Source organism: Molothrus aeneus, chromosome 9 (genome assembly GCF_037042795.1).
Source record: "Molothrus aeneus isolate 106 chromosome 9, BPBGC_Maene_1.0, whole genome shotgun sequence".
NCBI classification, from domain to species: domain Eukaryota; kingdom Metazoa; phylum Chordata; class Aves; order Passeriformes; family Icteridae; genus Molothrus; species Molothrus aeneus.
In genome coordinates, this window is record NC_089654.1 from 29,925,702 (window position 1) to 29,949,198 (window position 23,497).

General features: G+C 46.1%; 1 protein-coding gene across 1 annotated transcript in view; it reads left to right on the forward strand.

The window, feature by feature from the left end:
- The first annotated feature begins 5,121 nt into the window (after window positions 1–5,121).
- Window positions 5,122–23,497, forward strand: part of SUCO (SUN domain containing ossification factor) — a 40,016-nt gene continuing 21,640 nt past the window's right edge. The window contains exons 1-4 of the mRNA XM_066555860.1: window positions 5,122–5,283; window positions 16,464–16,572; window positions 19,203–19,298; window positions 20,562–20,707. Of these exons, the coding sequence (XP_066411957.1) occupies window positions 5,219–5,283; window positions 16,464–16,572; window positions 19,203–19,298; window positions 20,562–20,707 (416 nt within the window). The 5' untranslated portion in view covers window positions 5,122–5,218. The remainder of the gene's footprint in view (window positions 5,284–16,463; window positions 16,573–19,202; window positions 19,299–20,561; window positions 20,708–23,497) is intronic.

Below are 23,497 nucleotides of genomic sequence, written 5' to 3' on the forward strand. Positions count from 1 at the left end.
CCCTGAGCCTCCTACAGCAGCCACTTCCCTCCCCTTGCAGCTCTGGGACACGGAGTGTGAAGGGACACAGAGTTTCTGACAAGGTTTTAGTGTCTGCCATGGAGACATTTTTGTTCTATAAATGGGGAGGGGGATATTGGATGAAACCGTGTATGCAAACACTGTTGGTTTTTCTAGAAGTGTAGCTGGGGAAAAACTTGCTGTGCCCAGGTCAAAAAGAGGTTGCAACTGCCTGTTGCAGCCTGGTATGCTGAGAGAGGATCCTCCCCTATGCTCCCCTTCCCATTTGCCTAGTAAAGAAGTAAAGAAGCTTTTGTTCAAGCACAGCATGGCCTCAGTCTGGGAACACAGAGATTTCCCAGGAGATGTCCACACCAGGAGCCCTCCCTGCCCTCTTCCTGGAGCTCCAAGCAGGAGCCACGTGCTCAGTAAGGGCTGAGGGGTGTTTGTTTCACCCCTGCAGTGCTTCTCCCTGCCCCAAAGCACAGGGAGGGGTGCCTGGTGTGCCTGTTCCCCTGCAGCACCAGTCCCTGAGCAGTGACACTCCTGCTGCCACCACCCCCTAAACCCTCTGCCTATTTTTAAATATCTGGCAGGGAGGGGATGCAGCCAGGTGGGAATTCAGTTTATTTCAGCAGTGGGCAGAAAGGGAAAGGAGGCAGCTGAGCCTGTGGGGTTCCCTGTGTGTGCCTGGTGAGCCCTTTGGGTCCCTCATCCCCAGCAGAGGTGCTGGTGCTCCTGAGTGGGCTGTGCCACCCTGCTCCTGAGTGGGCTCTGACCCCCCCTCAGCCCGGGGGTGGGTCTCAGGTCTGGGTTTGTGCTGAGAAAGCCACGGAAGCCCTGCCCTGCCCTGCTGGAGCAGGTGCCTGGACATCCCCCACTGTGGCCTTGACTTGCCCAGGGCCATAGAGGAACCCAGCCCTGGGCTGCACCAGGTGCTTTCCCAGCCCTTCCTCCCACCCCTGGGGCAGAGTGAGAAGAGGGAAGGGAAAACTTCAGCCCACGCTGTCCTCTCAGAAATGAAGGCTAAAAAAGCTTCACACTTTCCTTGTGAAGATTTGCTGCTTCTCGGTTTCTGCAGTGAAATCTGATTTTTCTTTTCCCAGGGGGGCTCAGACAGCAGGTGTTGGGAAGCACCAGGGGCACCCAGACACCCACCATGGTGGGTTCACCCCTCTGCAGGGCCCCACGCCCACACCACATTTCCATCATGAGAGCAAGACTTAATTTGGATTCTCTGTGTCCCAGCTGTCAGCAGCCTGTGGACCTTCCCCATTCCATCAGCCCCATCAGATGCAAGAGAAGCTCCCCAGTGGCTGAGCCCGTTTGTGTTCTCCAGCACCAAGGCTCTGCACTGGTGTCACAGCATTGCCAAGGTGCTGCCCAAGCTGTGCCTGGAACAGCTGCCAGCCAGCCAGGATAAGGTGGATTCCTTCCCCAGGCAGCTGTGTCCCAGCCATCCCCAAGCACTGGCTGTAGCACAGAGTGTTTGCTGGCATGCAGAGGCTCTGTGGCTCTGCAGCAGGGCCAGGAGATGCTGCAGCTGAACCCTGCCTGGGCATCCCTGCTGGAGCAATCATTTTATCTCCTATTTCTAGGCAAAGTTAAATTTTAGCCACATGAAATGAGAAACCAAACTACAAACATTTTCAAAAGTGACATTCTCACGTCAATTCATTTTCTTCATCTTACATGAAGTTTTGACCTCCAGGTTTTGAGCTAAAACCCCACTAAATCCCCACTAGAGAGGAGACCTGGCCGTGGATGTGCCCAGGGGCTGTCACAGGTGCTCCTGGCTCCATCCTGCTCTGGGACCCGTGCCACAATTCCGGGCTCTTTGGGGCTGTGGCTGCCGATCTCGGCTGCTGCAGGTCAGGCAGCCCCAGCCGGGTGTCACCGTGTCACTGCTCGCCAAGGCTGCCCGGCGCCAGCCCACGTTCATTAACGCTGAGCACGTTAATTAACCCTGAGCGCTCAGGTGACCCCGCCTGTGGGACTGTCCCGGGTGAGCCCGGAATGTGGCGCTGGATCCGGCGGTCGCTGTGACCGCGGGACTCTCCCGGGATTTCAGGGAGTGTGGGAGTGGAACCAGAGCCCATGTCCCCATCTGGGAGCACAGAGGCACGGCCCGTGTGTCACAGGCATTTTGCTGAGTGATGAAAGAGCAATTACCTGCTCAGCTGGAGGGGGACTCGTTCCTGTTTGATTTCCCAAGGAAAATTATTCCAACCTTTATTTTTTGCACAGCCTTCCTTTCGGTGCAAATGGCCGAAGATATAAAAGAAATTGAGGTTTTTTTACAAGTTTTGTGCTGATTTGCTGGATTCTCTCCTGTAAGTGGTTAACAGTTCATCTGAAGTCAGAGGAAGGTCTCTGGAGCAATCTTGCAATTTACAGCTTTTCCTTGACCAAGTAAGAAACAGTCAGGAAATTAAACAGGAAATTGTGTCTGGAAGGAACAAAAGTTGTGTTGTCAGAACCTGCTTATGAAAGATTTAGTTTATTTTAACCAGTAAGGAGCCAAGATCAATAGTCAGAAGAGGAAGGAGTTTGTGTGAATTAAATCACATGTGGAAAAAAAAGGAGAAAAAAAAAGGCAACACTTGGGAAAACAAGAAGCCTTTGTAAAGAGCAGATAGGGATGAATGGCAGAGAAGGCTTTGCCACTGCAGTAAACAAATGCTGCAAAGTGCTGAAAGGCAGAGGCCAGGGTGTAGCCCAGGGTCAGGTGTCTCTCCAGCAGTGCTAAAATGCCCAGATCTCTGGGGGACACTACAGCCAGCCTGTTGGAAAGCTGGGGTGCAGTGGACAGCACTGCCCCATCACTGTGCAGGTAAAACAGCACCACCTCCTCCTTCCTGCTGCTTCCAGGGTGTCCCTTGGTGGCCTCCTCCAGCTTTTCCTGCCCAGGGTGCCAAACTCCACAGCCCAGGTTTATTCCTGGTCAGCAGAGCGATGTTCCCTGCCCAGGGGATGCAGGGTGAGCTCCAATTCAGCCCCAGGATGTCACAGGAACTGCACCAGCTCGCCTCCTCCTGAGGTTTTTCATAAAAAATCTGGCCAAGAGCAACCAAAAAAACAAAACAAAACAAAACAAAACAAAAACAAAAAACAAACAAAAAAAACCCAAAAAAAAAACAACAAAAAACTCCTGCTACAAACATGCAGCACTTTGTGAGAATTCCATACAAATATTTGCTCCCTGGTAACCCCATGGGCAACTGGGTTTTGGGTTAATTAGGGGCTCTAGTTAGGAGATTGGGTAATCTGTCATTTTTTGACTCTTGAATTGCTCATCAGTGGTTGGGAAACAAGCTTAGCAAGCACTGGTATTTGGGTATGGCAGAGGTGGGGACATCAGGACCCTGCCTGGCTGATCCAGGCTCTTCTCAGGGACTGACTTAAGGGGGCTTTTCCTCCAGGATCCCAGCTCTGTAAAGCTTCCCCTGAAATGATGTGTCCCCTGTGTCAGCTCTTTGGCTGGGTTTGGTCCAAGCTGGGCTCACTCCTAACGGGATCACAGCGTGTGGGAGCTGTGCCAGGAGGGAGCAGCCCCACGGGCTGAGCCAGTGTGGCTTCAGAGCCTTCTCCAGTAGTGGGGGAGGCTGCAGGAATTCCTGTCCCTGGAATGGAGACAGGCCCAGCCATACCCTGTGGCAGCGCTGAGGCCAAGAGCTGGCAGTGCTCAGCAACCGGTTAATGAATGTTTACCAGCTCTTCCAGCAGCCACATCAGCAGGTGTTTGAATTTCCAGCGCTTCATGGATGGACGCTGTGCTCCTGGCCGTGCCCATCAGGTACTTTGTGGCTGAGGCTGTGTGTTGGGATGGGCAAACGCCCCGAGGCGCCCCCAGCCCGGCGGGGAGAGGCGCTCCCGGAGCCGGCTCGAACAGAACAGCAGCGCTGGGACCGCGCTGCTCTGGGAACTTCAGAGGGGCAGGGAGTGCCAAGTGTTAACGAAAGCACAAAGTTACAGAGTGAAAAATCAGGGAAAGAACTGACTGACTCCATTCACGGCATCCCACAGCTCCATAAGGGCCGGGTCATGAGGCTGGAGCTGCTCTGGGCAAACAGCAGCTGTGACCTGCTGCTGCCGGGATGGCCGTGATTCACCCCTCCCTGCGGGCTGAGCTGGCTTTCCCCGGTCAGAGTCCTGCCATGTGCACATTTCCAGCGTGGCTCGCTCCTGCCTCACCCCCTGCTTCCTGCAGGGTTCCCGGGCCGGGCCGGGCCGGGCCGTGCCGTGCTGCTCCCCCCGCTCGTTTCACGGAGAGCCCCAATCCTGAGGGTGTTTTTGGCAGCAGTGAGCCGCAGGGAAGGTTTTCCTGCCTCGGGGTGGAGACCAGCGCTGCGGAGGGGCAGGTTTGGGCCGGGTTACCCACGGAACGTGTTTGGTAACAGCCGGGGTGCTCTGCTACCGTCCCGGTGCGGCGGAGGCTCCTCGCTTCTCTCCCACATGCCGGCCTGCACTCCAGGAGCGCTCCCCGCTCGCCCCCCGCTCCCACGATGGATAGGAATATGCGCTGACACATCTCGGGCAGCCCACGAGCCCGGAGTGAAGCCGGGCCCCGCTGCCCCTCACGGACCCCTCAGGGCGGCGGAAAATGGCGGCCGCAGACCCGAGCGTCGGCCCTACCCAGCCCGGAACTACAACTCCCGGCAGCGCCCGTGCGGCTATCCCGCTGCGGGCCTCAGCGCTCGGCAGCCTGCAGGGAAGCCTGATCAAAATAAAAATCGAATAATTAAGAGATGTCACGTGGGCGCGCTGGTGCTTGAAAGGCCCCTGGAAACGGAGGCAGCGGCGCGCATCAGGCGCCTCGTAGCCGGTGGTTTGACCGCCAGCCGTCGTTTATCACTATGGCGATTTCCCTTTAACGGCTTGTTTGCCGCAGACACCTCACAGAGCGGGGTCCTCGGCGGGGCGGGTAGAGGCGAGGCCGCTGCCCAATCGGCGGGGCGGGGAGGCGGGGCCAGCCCGCGGGGCTCTCAGCCTATTGGCTGGCGGCGCGCAGCGGGTGACGCGCATCCTTCCAGCTCAGCGCGTGAGGCTGTGGAAGGGGCGGGGCGGGGGGCCCGGCCCGGCGGGCAGTAACGGCCGCGCGCGCGGGGAGGGGCCGTGCGCAACAACGGCCGATCCTCCTCAGCGCCGCCGCCGCCGCTGCCCGCGGGAGGAGGATGCGCCGCCTCGGCCCGGCCGCGGCAGCCACACCGGCCAGACCATGAGGGAGCCGCCCCGCCGGCCCCTGGCGCTGGGCTCCTGCCTCCTGCTCTGCGCCCTGCTCTGGTGAGTGCCGGCCTCTCCGCCGCGCTGGGAGCGCTTCCTGGGCGGGCTGCGGAGAGCCGGGGGGTGCGGCAGTCGCAGGGCCGGGAGGGTGTGAAGGGAGCTGTGGAGAGGGTCCGGTGCAGCCCCCAGGCCGGGCAGGCACACCTGGGGCAGGTGACACGGGAGCGCGCCCGGGTGCGTTCTGAGAGCTTCCAGCGGGAGGAACCCAGCGGCCTCCCCGGGCAGCCCGGGACGGTGAGCGGTGCCCGGGATGGGTTCTCGGGCAGTGACACTCTGGGGATGGTGAGCGGTGCCCGGGATGGGTTCCTGTGCAGTGACAACGTGGGGAAGGTGAGCGCTGCCCGGGATGGATTCCCGTGCCCTGACACCCTAGGAAGGTGAGCGCTGCCCCCGGGCTGCCAGGATCGGTTCCCGTTCCCGTTCAGTGACACCCTGGGAAGGTGAGCGCTGCCCCCGGGCTGCCGGGATGGGTTCCTGTGCAGTGACACTCTGGGAAGGTGAGCGCTGCCCGGGATGGGTTCCCGTGCCCTGACACCCTGGGGAAGGTGAGCGCTGCCCGGGATGGGTTCCTGTGACCTGGACACCCTGGGGATGGTGAGCGCTGCCCCCGGGTTCCCCGGGATGGGTTCCCCGGGATGGGTTCCCCGGTAGTGGCACCCTGGGGAAGGTGACAGCGCTCGGGAGGGCCATTCCCGAAGGTGACAGCGCTTGGGAGGGCCATTCCCGCTGCCAGGAGCGGCAGTGGTCACCCGGCGGGGGCAGGTGAGGGCTCACCCCACACACCGAGGGTCAGAGTTACATGTGTGTTTTTGTCTCTGTGCTTTTACCGGAGGAATCCCTGCATTTCCAGTTTCAGGCTGAGCTCTTGCACTCTCCTCTGGAAGATTACGGTGCCTTATTCTTGAAACCCTTTCTCTGAGTCTATCAGGAGTAGTGTTAAGTTAAACCAAATGAACCCTATTATTTTTGCATTGATTATGCCTTTGATAGCATTTTTTTGTACTGATTACCTGAACTGTACTTAGTTCCAGCATCCCCTGTTTGCTTTCTTTTCAAACTTCCTTTAAGAGATGACATCCAACAGAATACAAATATTAGTAGAATGTATTTCTGCATGGTAAGTTCCAGCCTTCTTAAACTTTGGCCCTCTTTGAACTTGGTGAGTCACTGTTTGAGAACTGATAGCCAGCTTGAACAGCAAACTGCAAATATTGCAAATGGAGTAGCCACACTCTGGTGTATTACTACAGTAGATTGTTCAGATAGTTTGCTTAAAAAAAGAAATCATCCTGAAGCTCTGGCTTGTCTCACAGCTGGTTGAGGAGTGGGAGCCCAGGCACCTCTATTTTACACAATCATTTACAAATCTGCTGCTGGTGCTTGTGTTACTGTGTTTGGACAGTCCTGAAGCAACTTTGGTTCATGTCATGACATTTTGGGGTTTGGAGACAAAAGCACATCTTGAAAACTCAGTTGCTGTGTTTACACTTAGCAAAATTGAAAACAAAAAAATCTTCCTGGCCATGTGGGTTTGATCAGGTGAGCTGTGAGCCTCAGGAACTGTCTCCAGACAGCTTTGCTTTTGCTCCTTGGACAGTGAAGTTCTGGCAGCAGGTTTTAGTTGTATAGCTCGGGTTCCTATCAGGAAAGCAGTTTTTGTTTCTTGGTTAGAGTGCCTTGAGGGCTGATAATCTGTTCCTGCCTCCAGGTCCTTTGTTAGTGGAAGGGGATTTTAGCTTAATGATCAATAGGTGGGCAGGTTGATTTTTTTTTTTCGTTGCTGTGTTCTTAGTCTGCTGTTTCACCAGGACTTGATTTAGTGAAAAAGTTCAGGCTTTTTTCAGGATAATTCCATATGAAAGAAGAAATGTCATGTTCAGCTATCTTGTTGGAGTAATGTATCTGTTCTGTAAATCTCTGACAACTTCTGTGTTCTTCTTTGGTGTGGTTAGGAGGAGAATGGAGCTGCTCTTTCAGGCAGTGTCCTAACTGATCTCAGAGCTTGCAGTGCAGTGCCCCAATGCAAAACTCTTTTTTAGAGTTGAGAAAAGCAGCCTGCTCACTGGCTGCCTTTGGTTAGGAGCCAGTGAATTAATTTCAATGTTGAGAGATGCAACTCCAGTTTTCTAGTCTGCTGTTCAAGCATGAATTCACATTAGAGAGTTTGAAATCCTGGCTGCAGGATGGCTTTGGGACCTGCATTAATTTCAGCAGCCGTGTCAGAGTTGTAATTAGAAAGTCTTGAAGTCTGTTGGTTCATACATAGTTGGTGGACTATAGAAGTTGATAAGTTGTGATTTATTTAACTTTTTACTGTAAAGAAAATCAGCACCTTTGTTCACTTCAGCAGTTAAGAAATTTCAAATAGCAAATGGAAGGATTTGTGTTAGAAATGTTGGCTTTTTAAATTTAGTTGTTTTGAGATGTAATTTTCAAAGGACTTTGTGCTAGTAGGAGAGAAATATTTTCCTTATAGGTGTAACTGATGAACTGGTGGTCAACAGATGATTAAATGGAACCCCAAAATCAGGGAAGAGCCCATGAGACAAAACAACTGCTCAAAGAACACTTGGGGCTGTTTGGACTTGTTGCCTTTTTTTAATCTAGGCTTTGTTTTCTTTCTGAGTAGCTGTTGCTTCTTCCCTTGAAACTATGCTTAAAATAGGAATTTTCAAAATCTCTCTTGATGCATTTTCAAGCTCACCTAAGAGAGTTGGTTCAGTGGGGAAGTACTGATTAGTATAGATCAAGTGGGGGGAAAAAATGATTGGAACTTGAACTGGAAGATGTCATCCTGGGCATTGAAAATGTGGCAGTGTTTTAGGAGGTGCCCAGAAAAGCAGAGGAGTGAGTAGGGGGTTGTTGCCAAATCGTGCCCCTTCAATAAAGGGGATGTGATGCTCTCTGGGTCAGTTTTCAGTGCTTGAGGCTTTCTGAAGCTGGGCCAGCCACAGCTCTGACAGCCCTGAGCCAACAGGATTGTTCCAAGTGTCAAAGGAGCAGGATGGCTTTGGGGAAATCCTTCTGCTGGAGGTATGGCTCAGGAATGCAGTGCTCCAAAAATAATGGGCATCTGTGCAGTTTGGGGCCTCCACTGGGCCTGACAAATGTCTGCTGTTGTCCTGAATTCAGAGACCTCCTTAATGCTCCAGTTAATCCCTTTGTGTGCATGATCATAATGTAAAAAACACATTTCAAACTTGCAGTGCTTTGTAGCTTGCCTCTATCCAGAGCTGAGTAAGTGGAGTAGGTTTAGAAGCTTGTAGGATACCAGGACTCTGTGAGGTGAGACCAGCTGTGATGGCTGTTTGAAGAGTGACCTGTATAAATTATTCTGACATCAGCTTTTGCCTGCCATAAGCTGCACTTCCAAAGTTTAATTGGGGGTCTAATAAAGAAATCGTGCATCCAGTTATTTGTCTTTCTATCCCAGAAAATTCATTGCCATATTCTGACCTACTTAGCTTTTATTAACTCTGCTGCTTGGGTTTACAGCTGTGAGTAAAAGGAGGATGGGCTCAGTGCATGTGCACCTCAGGATCCTTCAGCTGTTACTCTGTGAGTATCCTGCATCAGGAAATGCCTTGTGTCAAAGTGATTTAGCAGCAAGATGTGCTGGTTTTGATGGCAAAGCCCTGGCCTAGGAGCTCTGACTGAAATCCACCACGAGAGCGTGCCCTGAAAACTGTAAAGGTTGGATTGGGTCAGTGGCACAGCCAGGAGTGAAGCCTGGGTTACCAAGTACAGTGGAAAGGGATACTGGTTTGTATTGACACCTACTAATGTGTGGATTCATGTGGATTCTCATGAGAGAAGATATTTCCAGTTTGGCTTTGCATTTGCAGTCCTGTGTGGTTTGGAAGCTGTAACACAGGAGGAGCTCTGAGAACCCCAGTGCTGGGCTGGACTGTGGTAGCACCACCAGGCTCATTGTGTGCTGCTGCACAGGTGAGGGCTGTGCAGGTCACACCAGGGAGCTTCTGCTGATTGAACCTTTATTTGCCTCATTACTGGCTTGTGGCTCACACCTAGAGCTCACCTCTGTTAATTGCAGAAAGGTGTGAGTGGTAGAGCTGGGGAGTGAGAGGTTTGTGTTCCAGTGTGCCTCATTAATGTGCCCCTTACCAATGAAATCCTTTTTTTTCCCTCATGAGTGCCCTCATGATCTGGATAGGACTACAAGAGTAACTGGCCTGTGGTAGGGCTCAGAGTTTTATCTGCTGATTCTCCTCTTGAGTACTTAAATCTCTTTAGAAGGCTGATACTAAAATAAACACTGTGCGTGTGCATTTTATAGCAGGAAGAAATGAAATTATTTGAGCACTGATCTAATCAGAGCTGTTGTCCCAGGCATCTGATTTCAGAATGGAAAGTGTGTTCCTAGGTATGGAGTATCCTGTTTGGAAGGGTCTTTGCTCTGTGGTTAAGGTTGGGACAAAAGCTGCCCTGCAACTCTTGCACTCCTACAAATGAAAATCCAATGTGCCCAGCTTGCAGCCTGCTCATGCTGAAGATGGTACATGCCAGCAGGGGCCCAAGTGCCTGGCTCAATCAATTATTGAATATTTTTCCTTCTAAGATGATTTGGAAATCAGTGAACTGCTTTCATGCAGTATCTTCTAAAAGATTTGTCCTAGAAACTTCAAGTTAGTTTGTTTGTTATGCAAATGGTGTACTGAAGTGGCCTCTACCCCATCACGAGGTGTCTGTGTTGGTGTAGGAGACCCTGCCTGTTGCAGTGAAATGTCTCCCTTGAGCACTTCATTTGAACTCTTTCTGAAACGTCTTTCTCTAAGCTGCTATTAATTCTTTTGCACTTTGATGTTCTTACTGTGTCTTGTACAGAGACGTTTTTTTCTTGTCTTTAGTTTTCATTACTGATCCAGCTTTTGGGAAGTTGTGTGCCTCTTTCAAGGGGAGGACATGCAGTGTCTTTTAAAGTTCACTCTGGAGGTGCTGCAGCCTGGAGAGGATGTGCATGAAAAGTTTTAGCCAAAACCAGGTTAACCTAGAACTGTAAATCTGAAAACTTTCTTAATTCTTGCTGGAAATACTGAGCTGGTGTAACAGACTGGTCCCACAGCTTGGGTGGGTGAAAATGTTGATGTGAATGGCAAACCAGATTGGAATATTAGCAAAAGGTTCCAACAGTTCAAAAATCAGCTCAGGTGCACAAAGGAATGGCAATGCCTTGGCTTGGCTGGGTTTTGAAATGGCAATCAAGATAATGCTGAAATCCCTTACAGATAAGAAGCCTATTAAAAATACATCACCCATGTCTGGGAGTCAGGTGATAGCAGCTTTACAATGCTTTAAAAGGCTGAAATTGCCATTTCTACACTTGAGTACCCCCCTCCGTGGCACTGTGCTGAGCTCTGTTGACTGAGGGTGGGTTTTTAGCAGAGCTGGGGCAGAGCAGCTGCCACTGCTGCTGCTGTGCTGTGAATTTAAGCAATGAGGGAAGTCTTGAAAAGTGTGTGTGTGATACATTTCTGCAGCCTCCAAAAGCCTCAAAGTTTACTGACAGTGCATGGCCGTGCTGTTTCCCTGTAGCCTTTGTGGTTCCCATCACGTTTTTTGGTGTGGTTTGGGTTTTTTTGTGTTTTCTTTTCTGGAGCGGGTGCTCTTCCCCAAACTCTTGCATCAGAGAAAATAACTAGAGTTTGAGAATGCAGGGAGCTTCTGATACTCTGCAATCCTCCTTCAGGATTGCAAAGTCTGTTTCCAAGGAACACCAGGAACTGCCTGTTCCTTTGGGTGCTTCCAGAGGGGGTTGTGACATCTGCCCTGCTTTTAGTGCCTGAAGTAGGGCACCTGGATACTCCTTTGGAGAAAAGGAGGTTTGTGTTTGTTTCAGTGTTACATTGGAACCTGCATTTAATGTAGGTTGTTGTCTGCTGTGGTCACAGAGCCCTGTGAAGGTGCTGTTATCTCAGCAGCCTTTTCCAGGAGGGAATGGGAGTAACCCTGGGAGCACTGCAAGCAAGGAATGAAGTTGGTTTCTGTTGTTTAACCTGGGAGAGCAGTGGACAGTCAAGAGCAAATATTGTGTTCCACTGTGTCTTTTTGGGTTGGATATCTGAGCATTCCTTGGCTCAGAGCTGACTTTCTTACCCCCCTCAGGACTTACTGGAATGTCTCCATAATCTCCAGATCAGAGCAGAGGGTGCAGATTCCTGTGTGGCTCAAGGGGGGATGCAGTAAATCAGTTCAATCTGATAAAGTATCTGGTGCTCCTGGAACCTCCTTTTGCAAGCTGTGCATGCTGATGGTATATAAAATACTGAAAGCCCTATTTGAAACCAAAGGTTGGAATCTCATTGTATGCAGCTATGAAATTCAGTATGGTCAGAAGTATCTTTGTGTTTGGCTCCTCTGAGTTAGTGAAATAACTGTTTGGAGAGCACATTCTTTGCAAAGTGTGGGCAAGCTATTAAAAACTTAATTGCAAAATACCACAGATTGGTAAAGAATTTGCAAAAAAGCTCCAATTTCAGCTATTTTGGGCTTGGGTTTTTTTGAGCATGTGAATTGAGTTAGTGGTAGGAAATGAGGTGATACCAGTGATGCTTAGTCTAGATCTGTACTTGTAGTTTTCAGCTTTTTCCTCCCTTGAAGGTCCATCATAAAGTTCAAAATTATCTTAGTAACACATGCTGCTCTTCTGTGGTAATAAATGGCTTCTAAATGAATGGTATTGTTTTCTTTGGGGTTTTCTTACTTGTATTGAAGAAGATTAATGATTCTTCTGTGCATTTATCAAGATATATTTCCCCTTCACCTGCAGAAATGAGTGTTGTGTCTGGGGAGGTTGTGCTGCAGCACTTCAGTGTCTTGCAAGTGGCTTTTCTCCTGTGGCTGGTTAAAACAATGTCCTGATCTTCATTTTCCACGGCATTTACTTTGTTCTGCAGGCTCTCAAGTACCAGTCCCCCTGGCTGAACTGTTGGGAGGGAAGGATTGATTCCATGAAGTCGCTGGGGAGAGAGGAGGGTTCCCTGCCCTTGCTGTTTTTCCTGTGCTGCCAGAGGCTGCCAGGCAGGTTGCTGCTGACTGCAGAGCTTGGTTGTGGATCTGCTGAGCTCCTCATTCCTGCAGAGCCTTTTTCCTCTTTGTCAGTTAGCTGGTGAAAGCAGTCCCAGACCTGTAGGACTTGCTCACAGCAAGAGGTGTTGGGTTTTGCTGCTTTCCTTGCCCTTTCAGCCTCGTTGATCTGAAGTCAGTTGCTGTGTAATGAAGGTCATCTTCAGCAAGCAGCACTCACAGGCCTGCTCTGCTGGCTCCAACTCCTCCTCTTGCACAGGCCTCTCTGAAGTGATCTGTGAATGTTTTGAGCAGGGACTTGTGCCCTGGCAGGGACAGTGACATCTTCTTTCCCCTCTTAGCTGTTGGGCACTGGCACAGCTGCACTGTTGGTGACACAGCCCTCTGGCATCTGTCAGTGGGTACCCTGCATGGAGGCCTTGGAATTGGTGCACTGGTGATAAATTCCTTTTCTTTTCCCTTTGCTTCAAATTCCTCTGTCTTGCAGGTGCCAAATGTAAACTGTTCTGAACTGCTTCACTCTCCAGTGTCCAGAAATAGGTCCTGCTTTTGGAGAATCTATGAAATTAATAATTTTGGGGACAGATGTGTTTGAACTGAAGCTGTGTGTCAGTGTTGTATGAAGTCTTTGGAAAGGAAAGCTCAAGCTCTTTCTCTCTGATCAAATTGTGGAAAAACTCCTCTTACCTTCATCTTTTGAATTTTTTTTTTAGCTGTAAGTTGTATGATTAATTTTTCTTTCCAGTTCTTTGTTTTCTACTTGATTTTTATGCCTGTTAGAGCAGTTATCCATAGCTTCACTATCTCTGGTAGTTTTCTGCAGCCTTGTCACAATTACCTGAAGAGTTTCAGCCAAATCAGAAGTGGATGGTCTTTCACATGAAACTACACTACAATTTCAAAGCCACCTGCCCTTTTGAATTTCAGTGTGTTCCTTTTCAAAAGCAGAACGTTCATCAGCAGGGCATGGGCAATTTGTGCAGCAGTGAGTGTAGTGAACCATCCAGATAGGGCTGAGCAGCCTTTCTGCTTCAGTGGGCAGCCACAGTATGAGCCTGCCCTGAGAAGAGTCAAGATTCCCCCACCCACCCCTGCTGCTTTGTCTGAGCTTGTAGCCTTTCTTTTGGGTTTGTGCACATGAAGCTGGAAAGTTCGTGGTGCTATTAGAGAAAATAGCTTTTGAAATGCATTAATGATAGGACAAAGAGTCATGCTTAAGCTCCTTTGTTCTTGATGAGATTTAATAGCAGGTGGTGTTTTGAGTCATGCCTACAAAAATGGAACTATTGAGAACTTCAGCATCCACGTAAGTCAGCAGCTGTGGGTTATGTGTTTGGAACAATCTCCTCATCTGAAGATCTGCCTAGTACCTGAGACAGTGTCTCTGGGGACTGATCTCATTGGGGCATTAGGTCTGCTCAGTTCTGAGTCAGCATTCAGATCCCACTCCTGGGTCACAAGGCAGAGCAAGACAGATCAGCATGTGCTGTACTTCCACTGGGTGTACCCTGCAAGTCAGTTAAACTCAAGGGGAATTTTGCTCTCTGTAAATTAACACTTGGTTTCCTTGTTGTTTTTTTTAAATGGTTATTTTTATTGTGAGCTCTATCCTTTCAGCTAAAGAAGCCTGTTGAATTAATATGCAAAATGTTAGAAGTCAGAAGAAAAAATCTACTGCTGGTGGTGTTGCTAAGGTTATTAACTTGACTTCTCCCAGACTGGCTGGTGTCTCATGGTTCTGTGTTCTGAGTGCTCTGTCTGATGAGTGATGCATCCTGAGAGCTGCATGCTCTGCTGCAGGAAGGGATCAGGTTTTCCTGTGGGTGCATGCACACACACAAAATGAGCTCTCAGTCCCCTCCCTAGCTTGGAGGGCTTTTGGGAGACTTGAGGCATCTTGTTGGAGTTGGGGAGTAGACCAAGAAGAATTTTGGAAAATAAGTAAGACAGACATTGGACACAGATCATGTCAGAGTAACTTAAATCTGAGCTGCCAGTCTGCATTCTTCTAAAATCTGTGTTTGTGACCTGATAATGCCTGATTTCTTGCATGAAATCTCTCAATAGATTAAGGTAAGAAATCTATGCCTTCTGTGCTTTTTGTGCTAAAGCAGTTACTCGTGCATTTTTGAGGGTAGACCTTTGTGTTTTAAAATGCCAATTCACAGCCATTGAAATGTTTCCTTTTCTGCCCCCAAGGAGTTACTGCTGTTCTGTGCAGCTCACCCAAGGTGCCCCCTAGAGTGGAAGTGAAATGGGAAACAAGTGCCTGTGCCTGAGTAATGAAGGAGTGGGATGATGCTCTGTAATATTTGATGTTTCTGGTGTATTTTTATGAAGTACCAGGGAGTCCTTATATCTCTGAAGAGATGTACTGGAGCTAAGAGCTTGGGAATTTCACCATGAAATGATTGAAACCCCTTTTCAGAAATAGAAATGACTCAAAGTATTTGCATAACTAATTTTTCCAAGTGAGAGCTAGGTAATAAGGCCATAGAAATCTGGTAACATTTCATTCATGCTCTGCAATGAGCCTCTGTGCATAGGGTAGGACAGAGGTTTGATGCAAAACTCAATACTAACAGGTAACTTGGGAATTTGTGTGAGAAGCTTATGCCTAATTCTCAACTGAGATGGGAGCCTTTGTACCTGCTACAATATGTGGTATTACTGTTTTCATACCTTACATTCAGTTCTTTATTTTCCATCAACTGCAGCTGCTTCTGCCTGATTTGAAGGCTTTCATTTAGTGTAGAGGAAAGATGCTACCTCAAAAAGAAGAGAAATTACTGAGGTGCTTTGGGGCTGAGACAGAGGTGGAGAACCTTACTTGCTCATCTCTATAATATGTCAGATTCCACAAGTTCCTTGTTCACTGTCTCTTCTGTGGAGAGAACCAATGAAAAAAAAAATTTTATATATATATGCATGAAACTTAAATTTTTAATACTTGTTTGTGGTCTGTTGTTTCATGGGTTCCTTCTTAGTGGAGGAGTCTACGCTGCACAGACTTCCCGATAAAGTTGATACTCAAGTTTGAAGAAAGCTGGTAATTCAAATTCCAAGCAGTAGTGATCCCAGTTGTGTGAATAATGACCTACTAAAAATCTTACTGTTATGATTAATGTTAAGGCTGTTTCCTTTCTCAAAACTATTGTCACAAAGTTGCTGCATGCAGGTTGTTCTGTGCTAGAGCCCTGTCTCTCCTCTGAGGAGAAGGTGGCTCTTGTTTTCAGGGTGCAGGGTGATGTTTGTGTTTGTTCACAGGAGCTCATTCCAATCACCTGATTGTTATGTAAACAGCATTTCCTGGATGGAAAATGTTTGTGTTTAAAGTGCTGGCTTGCTGGTGTTCCAGCATGGTTGAAGACTCCATAAAAGCTCAGTTTGCTCCGTGTTCTGCTGGCCTTGGTTAAAATCAGCATGGAAACCTTTGGGCCTCCAAGCCTGTGGTTCACTGTGCAGGTGCTCCTGAGGGTGTGAAGGGACCGTGTATGATGAGAAAGAAAAGATGCCTTCTGGTACAAGTGTTCATAGAGGGCATGGCTGCTTTTCTGCAGAAATAAATCCATTTCTGGTGACAACTAAAGCTGTTGGAAAAAAGTACAAAACAAATCTCATGGGAGGTTTTTCCTGGGGCTTTTTTTTAGTGTACTTATTTTCTCTAATTTTCTTAAATGTGCTTGGTGATGTTGACTATACGAAACCTTCTCAGGTAGGCTCTGTACAGGGGATTAAGGAGATTTTGCTTTTTAGTCTGTGACTTAAATTTTTGCTTAGTAATAATGATTGCTAAAAATATCTCATTGCTTTGTGTCAAAGGATGTTGATTCACGTTGTTCCTAACTTGCTGTAACTTAGCTAATTTGTGCCAGCTTTCACTTTTTGATGTGGTGACACTCCAGGATCTGGTTTGGTGATACTTTTTTCTTCTTTTGGAAGTAGTAAATTTGTGGTGTTTTCTGTTGCTAACTACTTCTAGTGAATCCTCAAATGGATTTTATCAATGAGTATCCATGAACTGTACATGTATTTTTTAGATGCCTCATGGGAACAGCTGAAGAAGATTGAGGGAGACAATGTGAGGGAATTCTAAAATTTCATTTTAAATAAAACTTTTTGACCTTTTTTCATAGGCTTCCTGTTTGGAATGTCTTTTGTAAAGACACTCTCTCATCAGCAGTGCAGTTTGCTTCAGGTGATGCTTGTGCCCTGGCCAGCGAGGATGAAAATGTCCAGGAAAAGGTATGCTGGATACATCATGCTAATTACTCACTCTGACTAAATATTAAACTGGAAAATAAGATTCTTCATAGGCTCTTCAAGGCTAGAATGTTTAATGTACTCACTTGTTTGAGCAGTGATACCTTCCCACGGTTTTATTCTCCTTTACTTCATTTCTTGCAGTCATGCAACAATTCAAGTGGATAGTTTGGGGCAAGAGAAGGAATGAATAGTAAAGCTACTGATGCTTGGTTTTTTTTTTAATTTGGGGGTCAGATGTTAGAAGTGGGCACTGGGCAAGTGTGGGACTCTGTAGAGCCAGAATAGGAGGGGATGGGCTGGGTAAGTCTAGGCCACATGGTGCCACTTCCATCTGTGTTGTATTAAAAGCAGTGTACAGATGATTGTTATCCTAAAGAGAAGATTTAAGATTAATTGGTTCAAGTCAGTATTTATCACTTTGCATTCCTTCTGTTCAATAAAAATTAAGAGGGCTAAAATGTGTTTCTGAAAAGTATAATAAATTAGCTGTGGTCCCTTTCATTTTTACTTTACTCAGCACTTTAGGTTAATTGAGTGTAATTGTCCCACCCTGATTAACTCATGGCAAGTTTCTGCATCTTGCATTGCATAGTGAATTCCCAAGCTGTTGAGTCAGAAAATCATGATGATTTCATTCATTTATTTATTTACCCAGGTACAGAATCAGTCCTGTTCTAAACATGGGTAGTATTGATATGTTGGGGTTCCTATTTCCTCCAGCAATCTGTAGTAGTGTTAATCACAGTCCTCATTCCAAAAAAGCTTTTATATGCCACAATAAACTTGGAAAATGTGTGTGGAGCAGTCTGGCTGGCTCAAGTGGAGAGCTGCCTGACCATAAAAAATCCCTTTAAATATTGTAGGTTTCTTAAGCATTGCACCAACTAGGGTAGCTCTATTTTTTTGCCAGCTTGTGCAGCCAAATAGCATTCCTGTTCCTCAGGCTGCCTAAAAGGAAGTTCTGCTTGAATTTAATGTCTGATGCAATAATACTGGAAAGATTAAGTAAGCTTTGAGACTGGGAAGCCACTGGTAAATGATTTCCTACTCTGCAACATTCTTCCTTTCATTCTGTTAGTGTGGATGCATAGGTAAGCAGATTTCTGAACTTAAACCCAAAGATGTGAGAACTAATGTTACACTGTTAGACTCATTAAAGAAGATCTCTAGGGTGGGTGAGAAATCTTAAGCAAGTGTCTGTTTCTCCTGATTAGGCTGCTGGAGCTGTCCTGCTCCAGAGGAGCAGTTCTGCAACCTTGATCAGCTTGCCTTAGATCAGTTGTCTCTTCAGCCATTGATGCTATTTCATCTTAGGGACTGGGATGTGAGTTAATAGTTATTTGGGGGAAAATGTTGCTCAGTTGTCTCTAAGGTTTGTCAGCTCAGATTTGTAGCTCCTGCACTTCAGTGGATGCTTAATTCTCTCAAATTAATATCATGGAGTGTTGTATAGCACAGCAGCCCATTTTGGGTCTGAACACTGGCACCTCCAGTATTTGGCCATGGGGTTTTAGGTAGCCCTTATAAAACAAAATGGGTATAAATTTCTACCACATTTCTTGCTGTATTTTAAAGTATTGCTCAAAACCAGCTTGCATATTTTGTAGTCATAACTTAATGTTTGAAGGACAAGTGTAAATTCTTGCTGCTTTTAGTCTGGTGGGTTTAAAACTTTTTTCCCCTCAAGTGCTGATACATTTTATTTTGTGAATTCCCTGCTGTTGATGGTGAATTTTTAGCTGTAGAAGAAAAGGTTGCTTTACGAGGTTCTGGCAGATTTGTGTAATTACTGTAGTTCTGCTGATAAGGCTGCTACAACTGAAATGTGCCACGTGTTATTTTCTGATGGTTGTCTGATGCAAGTCAGCTTAGAATTTTCTTTTTCTCCCCTTTTGGGCAGCAGGGAGATAGGGGAGGGTTTGTCAACATGGGAAGTTGTGTTGGTGTTTGCAGGGGTCCGAGGATGAGGGAAGAGATGAGGATCTGACTCCATGTTTCACAAGGCTGATTTATTATTTTATGATATATTTTATATTAAAACTATACTAAAAGAGTAGAAGAAAGGAATTCATCAGAAGGCTGGCTAAGAATAGAAAAAGAATGATAACAAAGGCTTGTGGCTCAGACAGAGAGTCTGAGCCACCTGCCTGTGATTGGCCATTAATTAGAAACAACCACATGAGCCCAATCCCAGATGCACCTGTTGCATCCCACAGCAGCAGATAACCATTGGTTACATTTTGTTCCTGAGGCCTCTCAGCTTCTCAGGAGCAAAAATCCTAAGGAAAGGATTTTCCATAAAATGTGTCTGTGACAGGAAGTCATAGAAGAATGAGGAAATCTCCTTAGCAAACAAACTGAATTAAGACAGTGCTAAAATGATCTTTTCAGGGAAGATTTGATTGAATCATTTTAACTTGCTGTAGTCTTTGTGCAGATGAGATTTGAAACACAGGTGGGCAGCAGTTCTGAGGATCAATGTGGTTTAGTTTTTGATGTTCTGCTGGTGAAAGAAGTGCTGCTGTTGAGTGTGTCCCTGGGGCAGCTGCTCTGGCTGAGCATGGAGCTGTGCCTGCAGACTGACTGATGTTCCACCTTCGCTCTCCCAGGGGGAAGAGGCTGCTCCCAGCCTGGAGCCCGAGGACTCCAGCACACGGACTTACTCTATGGAAGAGCTGCTCCAGGACTTGACAAAATCTCACCAGGCAAGGCTTTTGTTTCATTCACTCTCTTCATACAGTCTTCAAATGCTTCTTGGATTTCAGTCTTTCATTTTGGTTATCTAAAGTTCATAGTAACCATCTCTCACGTTTCACCTGTTCACTGGGTTGCTGTCAGACTCGTGTTTCCAGTAAAAGAGAAAATGTGTGAGCTAACAGACCTTGCATTTCCTATGTGCATAAATAATGAGTAATTTAGTATTTGGAGGTACTGACTAAAAACTTTCCAAGATAAATTAAAATTGGATATTGTAGGTATGGATGTCTATTTATAAATAAAACATAAAAAGTCTTTTCTCTGAGGTCTTTTATGTAGATCAGGCTTGGTGATTATAGCAGTCCATTTTAGCTTTGATCCTTCATGACTTCTATCACTTTCATTTCCTTTGTTAAAATGGGAAAAGGGTTGTATTTCAGCTCTGTGCCATTGATACTGTAAAGTCTGTGCTTGGTGTTAAATGTTACAAACCAACTGTTAAAGATTATTTATTTGAGTACATATTTTTGTTTTGTAGTTTACAAAATATCATATGCAGGACATACTTCAGAATATTTATTTCATGGTTTGGGTGTTTAAATGTGTTAAAAAGTCCTGACCCCTTCATGTTTAGTGAGATGACATAGAGTAATGTAGGCATTGACAAGCAATTTTTGTACAATATTATTTCTTTTTGCTGCAGGAGTTAATCTGACCTCTTTCAGTGGTTATCTGCTCTTTCAGATTTACAAAGCCTTATTTTGAATGTGCTTATGACAACTGAAGACCTAGAATAAATAAGAGTCAAGACTACTAAACACTCAAAAGTGAAAAGTGATTTATCTCTTTGTTCACTTACAGCATGGAATAGGCTTTAAATAATTTTGGACCTCTGTTGGAGTGATGAAATTAAAAGCCTTCTTCTCTAAAATTTAGTTTAGGATGAAAACAGTAAATTTAATTGTAATGGAACATGCAAATAGAACTGTTTCTTTTGGTTGCTGCAATATTCAAACTGCTTTTCTCATGGCAGTCTCTGTAGGAATGCATCATTGAGGAAGCTGTTGCACAGGCCTGCTCCAGTTGATATTTTTACATGATTATTGCAACTGTCCCAGAGTAGCACAGAATGCCACCTAGGTCTAGGAAGAAAGAAAATTAATTTCTGACAGAAATGCAAACTGTTAGAACTCCATGTTAGGTGTTACTGTGGGAATGCTTTTCTTACTCAGGTGTTGAAAAATGTATATTCACCTGGAATGTTTTTACAGACAACAGAAATAAGTGAAACAAGCCAGCCTGAAGTTGTGAGTCCACCTTCAGTAGATGTAAATGAAGCTTCCTCCAGCATAGTTCCAAGCACTGAAAACACTTCCAGTTCACCTACCTCAGAGATACCTCCAGTCTCACAGCCTGAGTAAGCTCTTGCACTTTTGTTCTTTTGGTCTTTGAGAGAATCTCACTCTGCTCTTGTTAAGATGTGTAGTAGGGATAAGATGGGATTGCTCCCCACAGTTGTTTTGCTGGCTTATGGTGTCAGTGTGGTGGTGTTTGTGGGTCCCCAGGACAAGGGAAGAGATGAGAATCTTGACTCCACCTTTCAGAAGGCTGATTTATTATTTTCTGATATTATATTATATTTTTAAAAATGATATACTAAAGAAAGAGAAAGGAGGGATACATCAGAAAGCTAGAAAGGAATGGTAATAAAATCTTGTGACAGACTCAGAGTCTGACACAGCTGGCTGTGATTGGCCATTAATTAAAACCAATTCACATGCTGGGTAAACAATTCTCCAAATCACATTCCAAAGTAGCAAAACATGGAGAAGCTGAAGCTCCTCAGCTTCTCAGAAGAAAAGATCCTGACAAAGGGATTTTTCATAAAATCTGTCAGTGGCATGTCAGTGCTCGGGGAGCGTGCCACCATTTCCTCAGTGTGTGGATGAAGAGTTGTGCCCCTGCACGAGGGGGACACCATTGCCATGAGCAGTTTCTAAGCCAGCATGCTTAGATAATCTGTACTAGAAAAGCCCTCAGGGCTTTACCATTAGCATTTCTGCCTTCACAAATGTGCTTTCACATCTGTGTCAACAAGCACTGAGGCTGCTTCAGCAATGGCCTCTGCCTTCAGTTAAGGAGGAGCTCTGCAGAATTTTATCTTGGGACTTAAAACAGAGAGTCTCAAGTTCTGATATGAAGAGACTTCTGACAAAATAGCACATTGTCATATAAATGCAGTCAAGGCAGTTTAGTTCTAGTGCTCAGTAGTGTATTGCAGAGCTGCCTCTGCTGCAGGCACCTTTCTGGAGTCCATGTACTTTGTTTTGTTTCCCTTTTGTGGGATGTTGTGCTGTAAATGTGAACTGTAGTATGGAAATTCGTGTGTGATCTTCCAAGGATTTTCACAAAGTCCTGTTGGCTTTTGGGTGTGTGCTAAGGGAAGTAATCTTGTTCTGACTGCTGATAAAGATGAAGTATTTTGCTGGATAAAAATTGAACATAGTGAAAATGAAGTAGATGTGTCTTTGGTGTTTTGGGTTTTTTAAGATTTCAGTTTTTCTGCTTTACCAAATTTCATTTCTTTACCATAGAAAAGGTATGGAAATTTTGTTTGCTGGCTGATCTTTCCTAGTTTGCCAGGGCTAACACTTAAACACATTTTGGTATTTCATCAGTGTCTTTCATTGGAAGCCTTCCAAAATTTGCAGTTTTTATAAGGCAAAACTGGAATGTAGCTTCAGCCTGTTCTTTTTATAGCTTTTTTTTTTTGACTACTCCACTGATTTATTTGTGTAATGTGTTGTAAGCTCTACTGTTGTCAGGTCCTAGAAGGAGACAGGATGTTATTTCCTTTGAAACATTCAGCTTGGTGTCTGGTAATTGTTGGAAATTGTCTGGCTGTCACAGCTGGGGAATACTGGAGTGCTGAACTCCAAAGATTGGGCTGTGAAACAAATGAAAATAGAAACTTGGTTTGGAGCACCTGATGGATGAGTTCATGCTGGGCAGTGGTGTTGTGACACCAGTGCCATTTACAGGAAGAAAGGGCAGACCTGGTGTAGCAGAGAAGCTAAAAAAAACTAATGTTTATCCATTATTTCCAACTGCACTTCAGCTCTCAGTACTCACAGGTGGTCTCTTACTGAACAGATGAATATCCAAACCAGCTGTGGTCCAGCTCCATACTCAAACAAGGTCTTTAAAAAGACACAGTTGCATTTGTTACCTTCAGACATTTTTTACCTTTCGCTGGTTTAGATGCTGATTCCTGACAGTGTAACCGAGTCCAGCTCTCTCAGGTGTTACTGGTCTAATATTTCAGCAGAACCTCTTAGTCAAAATATTTTGGAAGGAATTTTATCCCAAACAAGTTTTACTTTGTAGTGAATCTTTTTTTAGAACAGCACTGAGTGTAACTTTTCTACCTCAGTCTAATCTGAGGAAAAAATACTGAAAAATAATCTGAGCTCTTTTTGTCTGGAAGTGAGGAACATGCTGTGCAAAGTGACCTTCATAATGCATTTTAAAAATTAAGGCAAATCGAGGTACTCAAAGGAGAGGGAGCACCACAGCTTTTAGACTCACCTTCTGCCAAAATTAGTTACTTGAGGCCAGTCAGGTACACTCTGAGAACAAGGAATTTTTAAGTTCATTCTTGTCCCATATTTTATTCAGTTGATAATTATTCATACAGTCACCTACCCACTGAAATGGAGAATATGTGCAGCTTTTCAGTTTTGTGTAGTGGTCAGCATTATTTAGTCAGTAAAGAGTTGCAGGCAGAGCCAAACACTGTGCATCTCAGATGGAGGCATTTTGGGGCATACAGGGTAAATACTCTCTGTTTATTGCTAATAAATTCTTGTATTCATGATGTTTGTTAGATTTTGCTACATAGCAAAAAGTCTTGGAATACCTAGGAGTTTTTTGTTTTATACCACAGGAAATTTATCATATGAAAGGTACTAAAATTGTCTCCCTGGGTTGGTTGCTGCTGCTTCTGTTGATGATTGTAGCAGTCAGGGAACCAAAAAGATCCCCTTTGAAGTTGCTGACGTGCTGTTTGTGTTTTGGCAGCTCTGTCATGATACTGGATTAACCTAGTTTGCTGCTTCCATTAAAGAAAGCTTATGTGGAAATTTAGAATGCAGAGTAAAGCCTTTCCTTAGACCTGGCTGTGGGCTGATCAGCATGGGAGTCATCC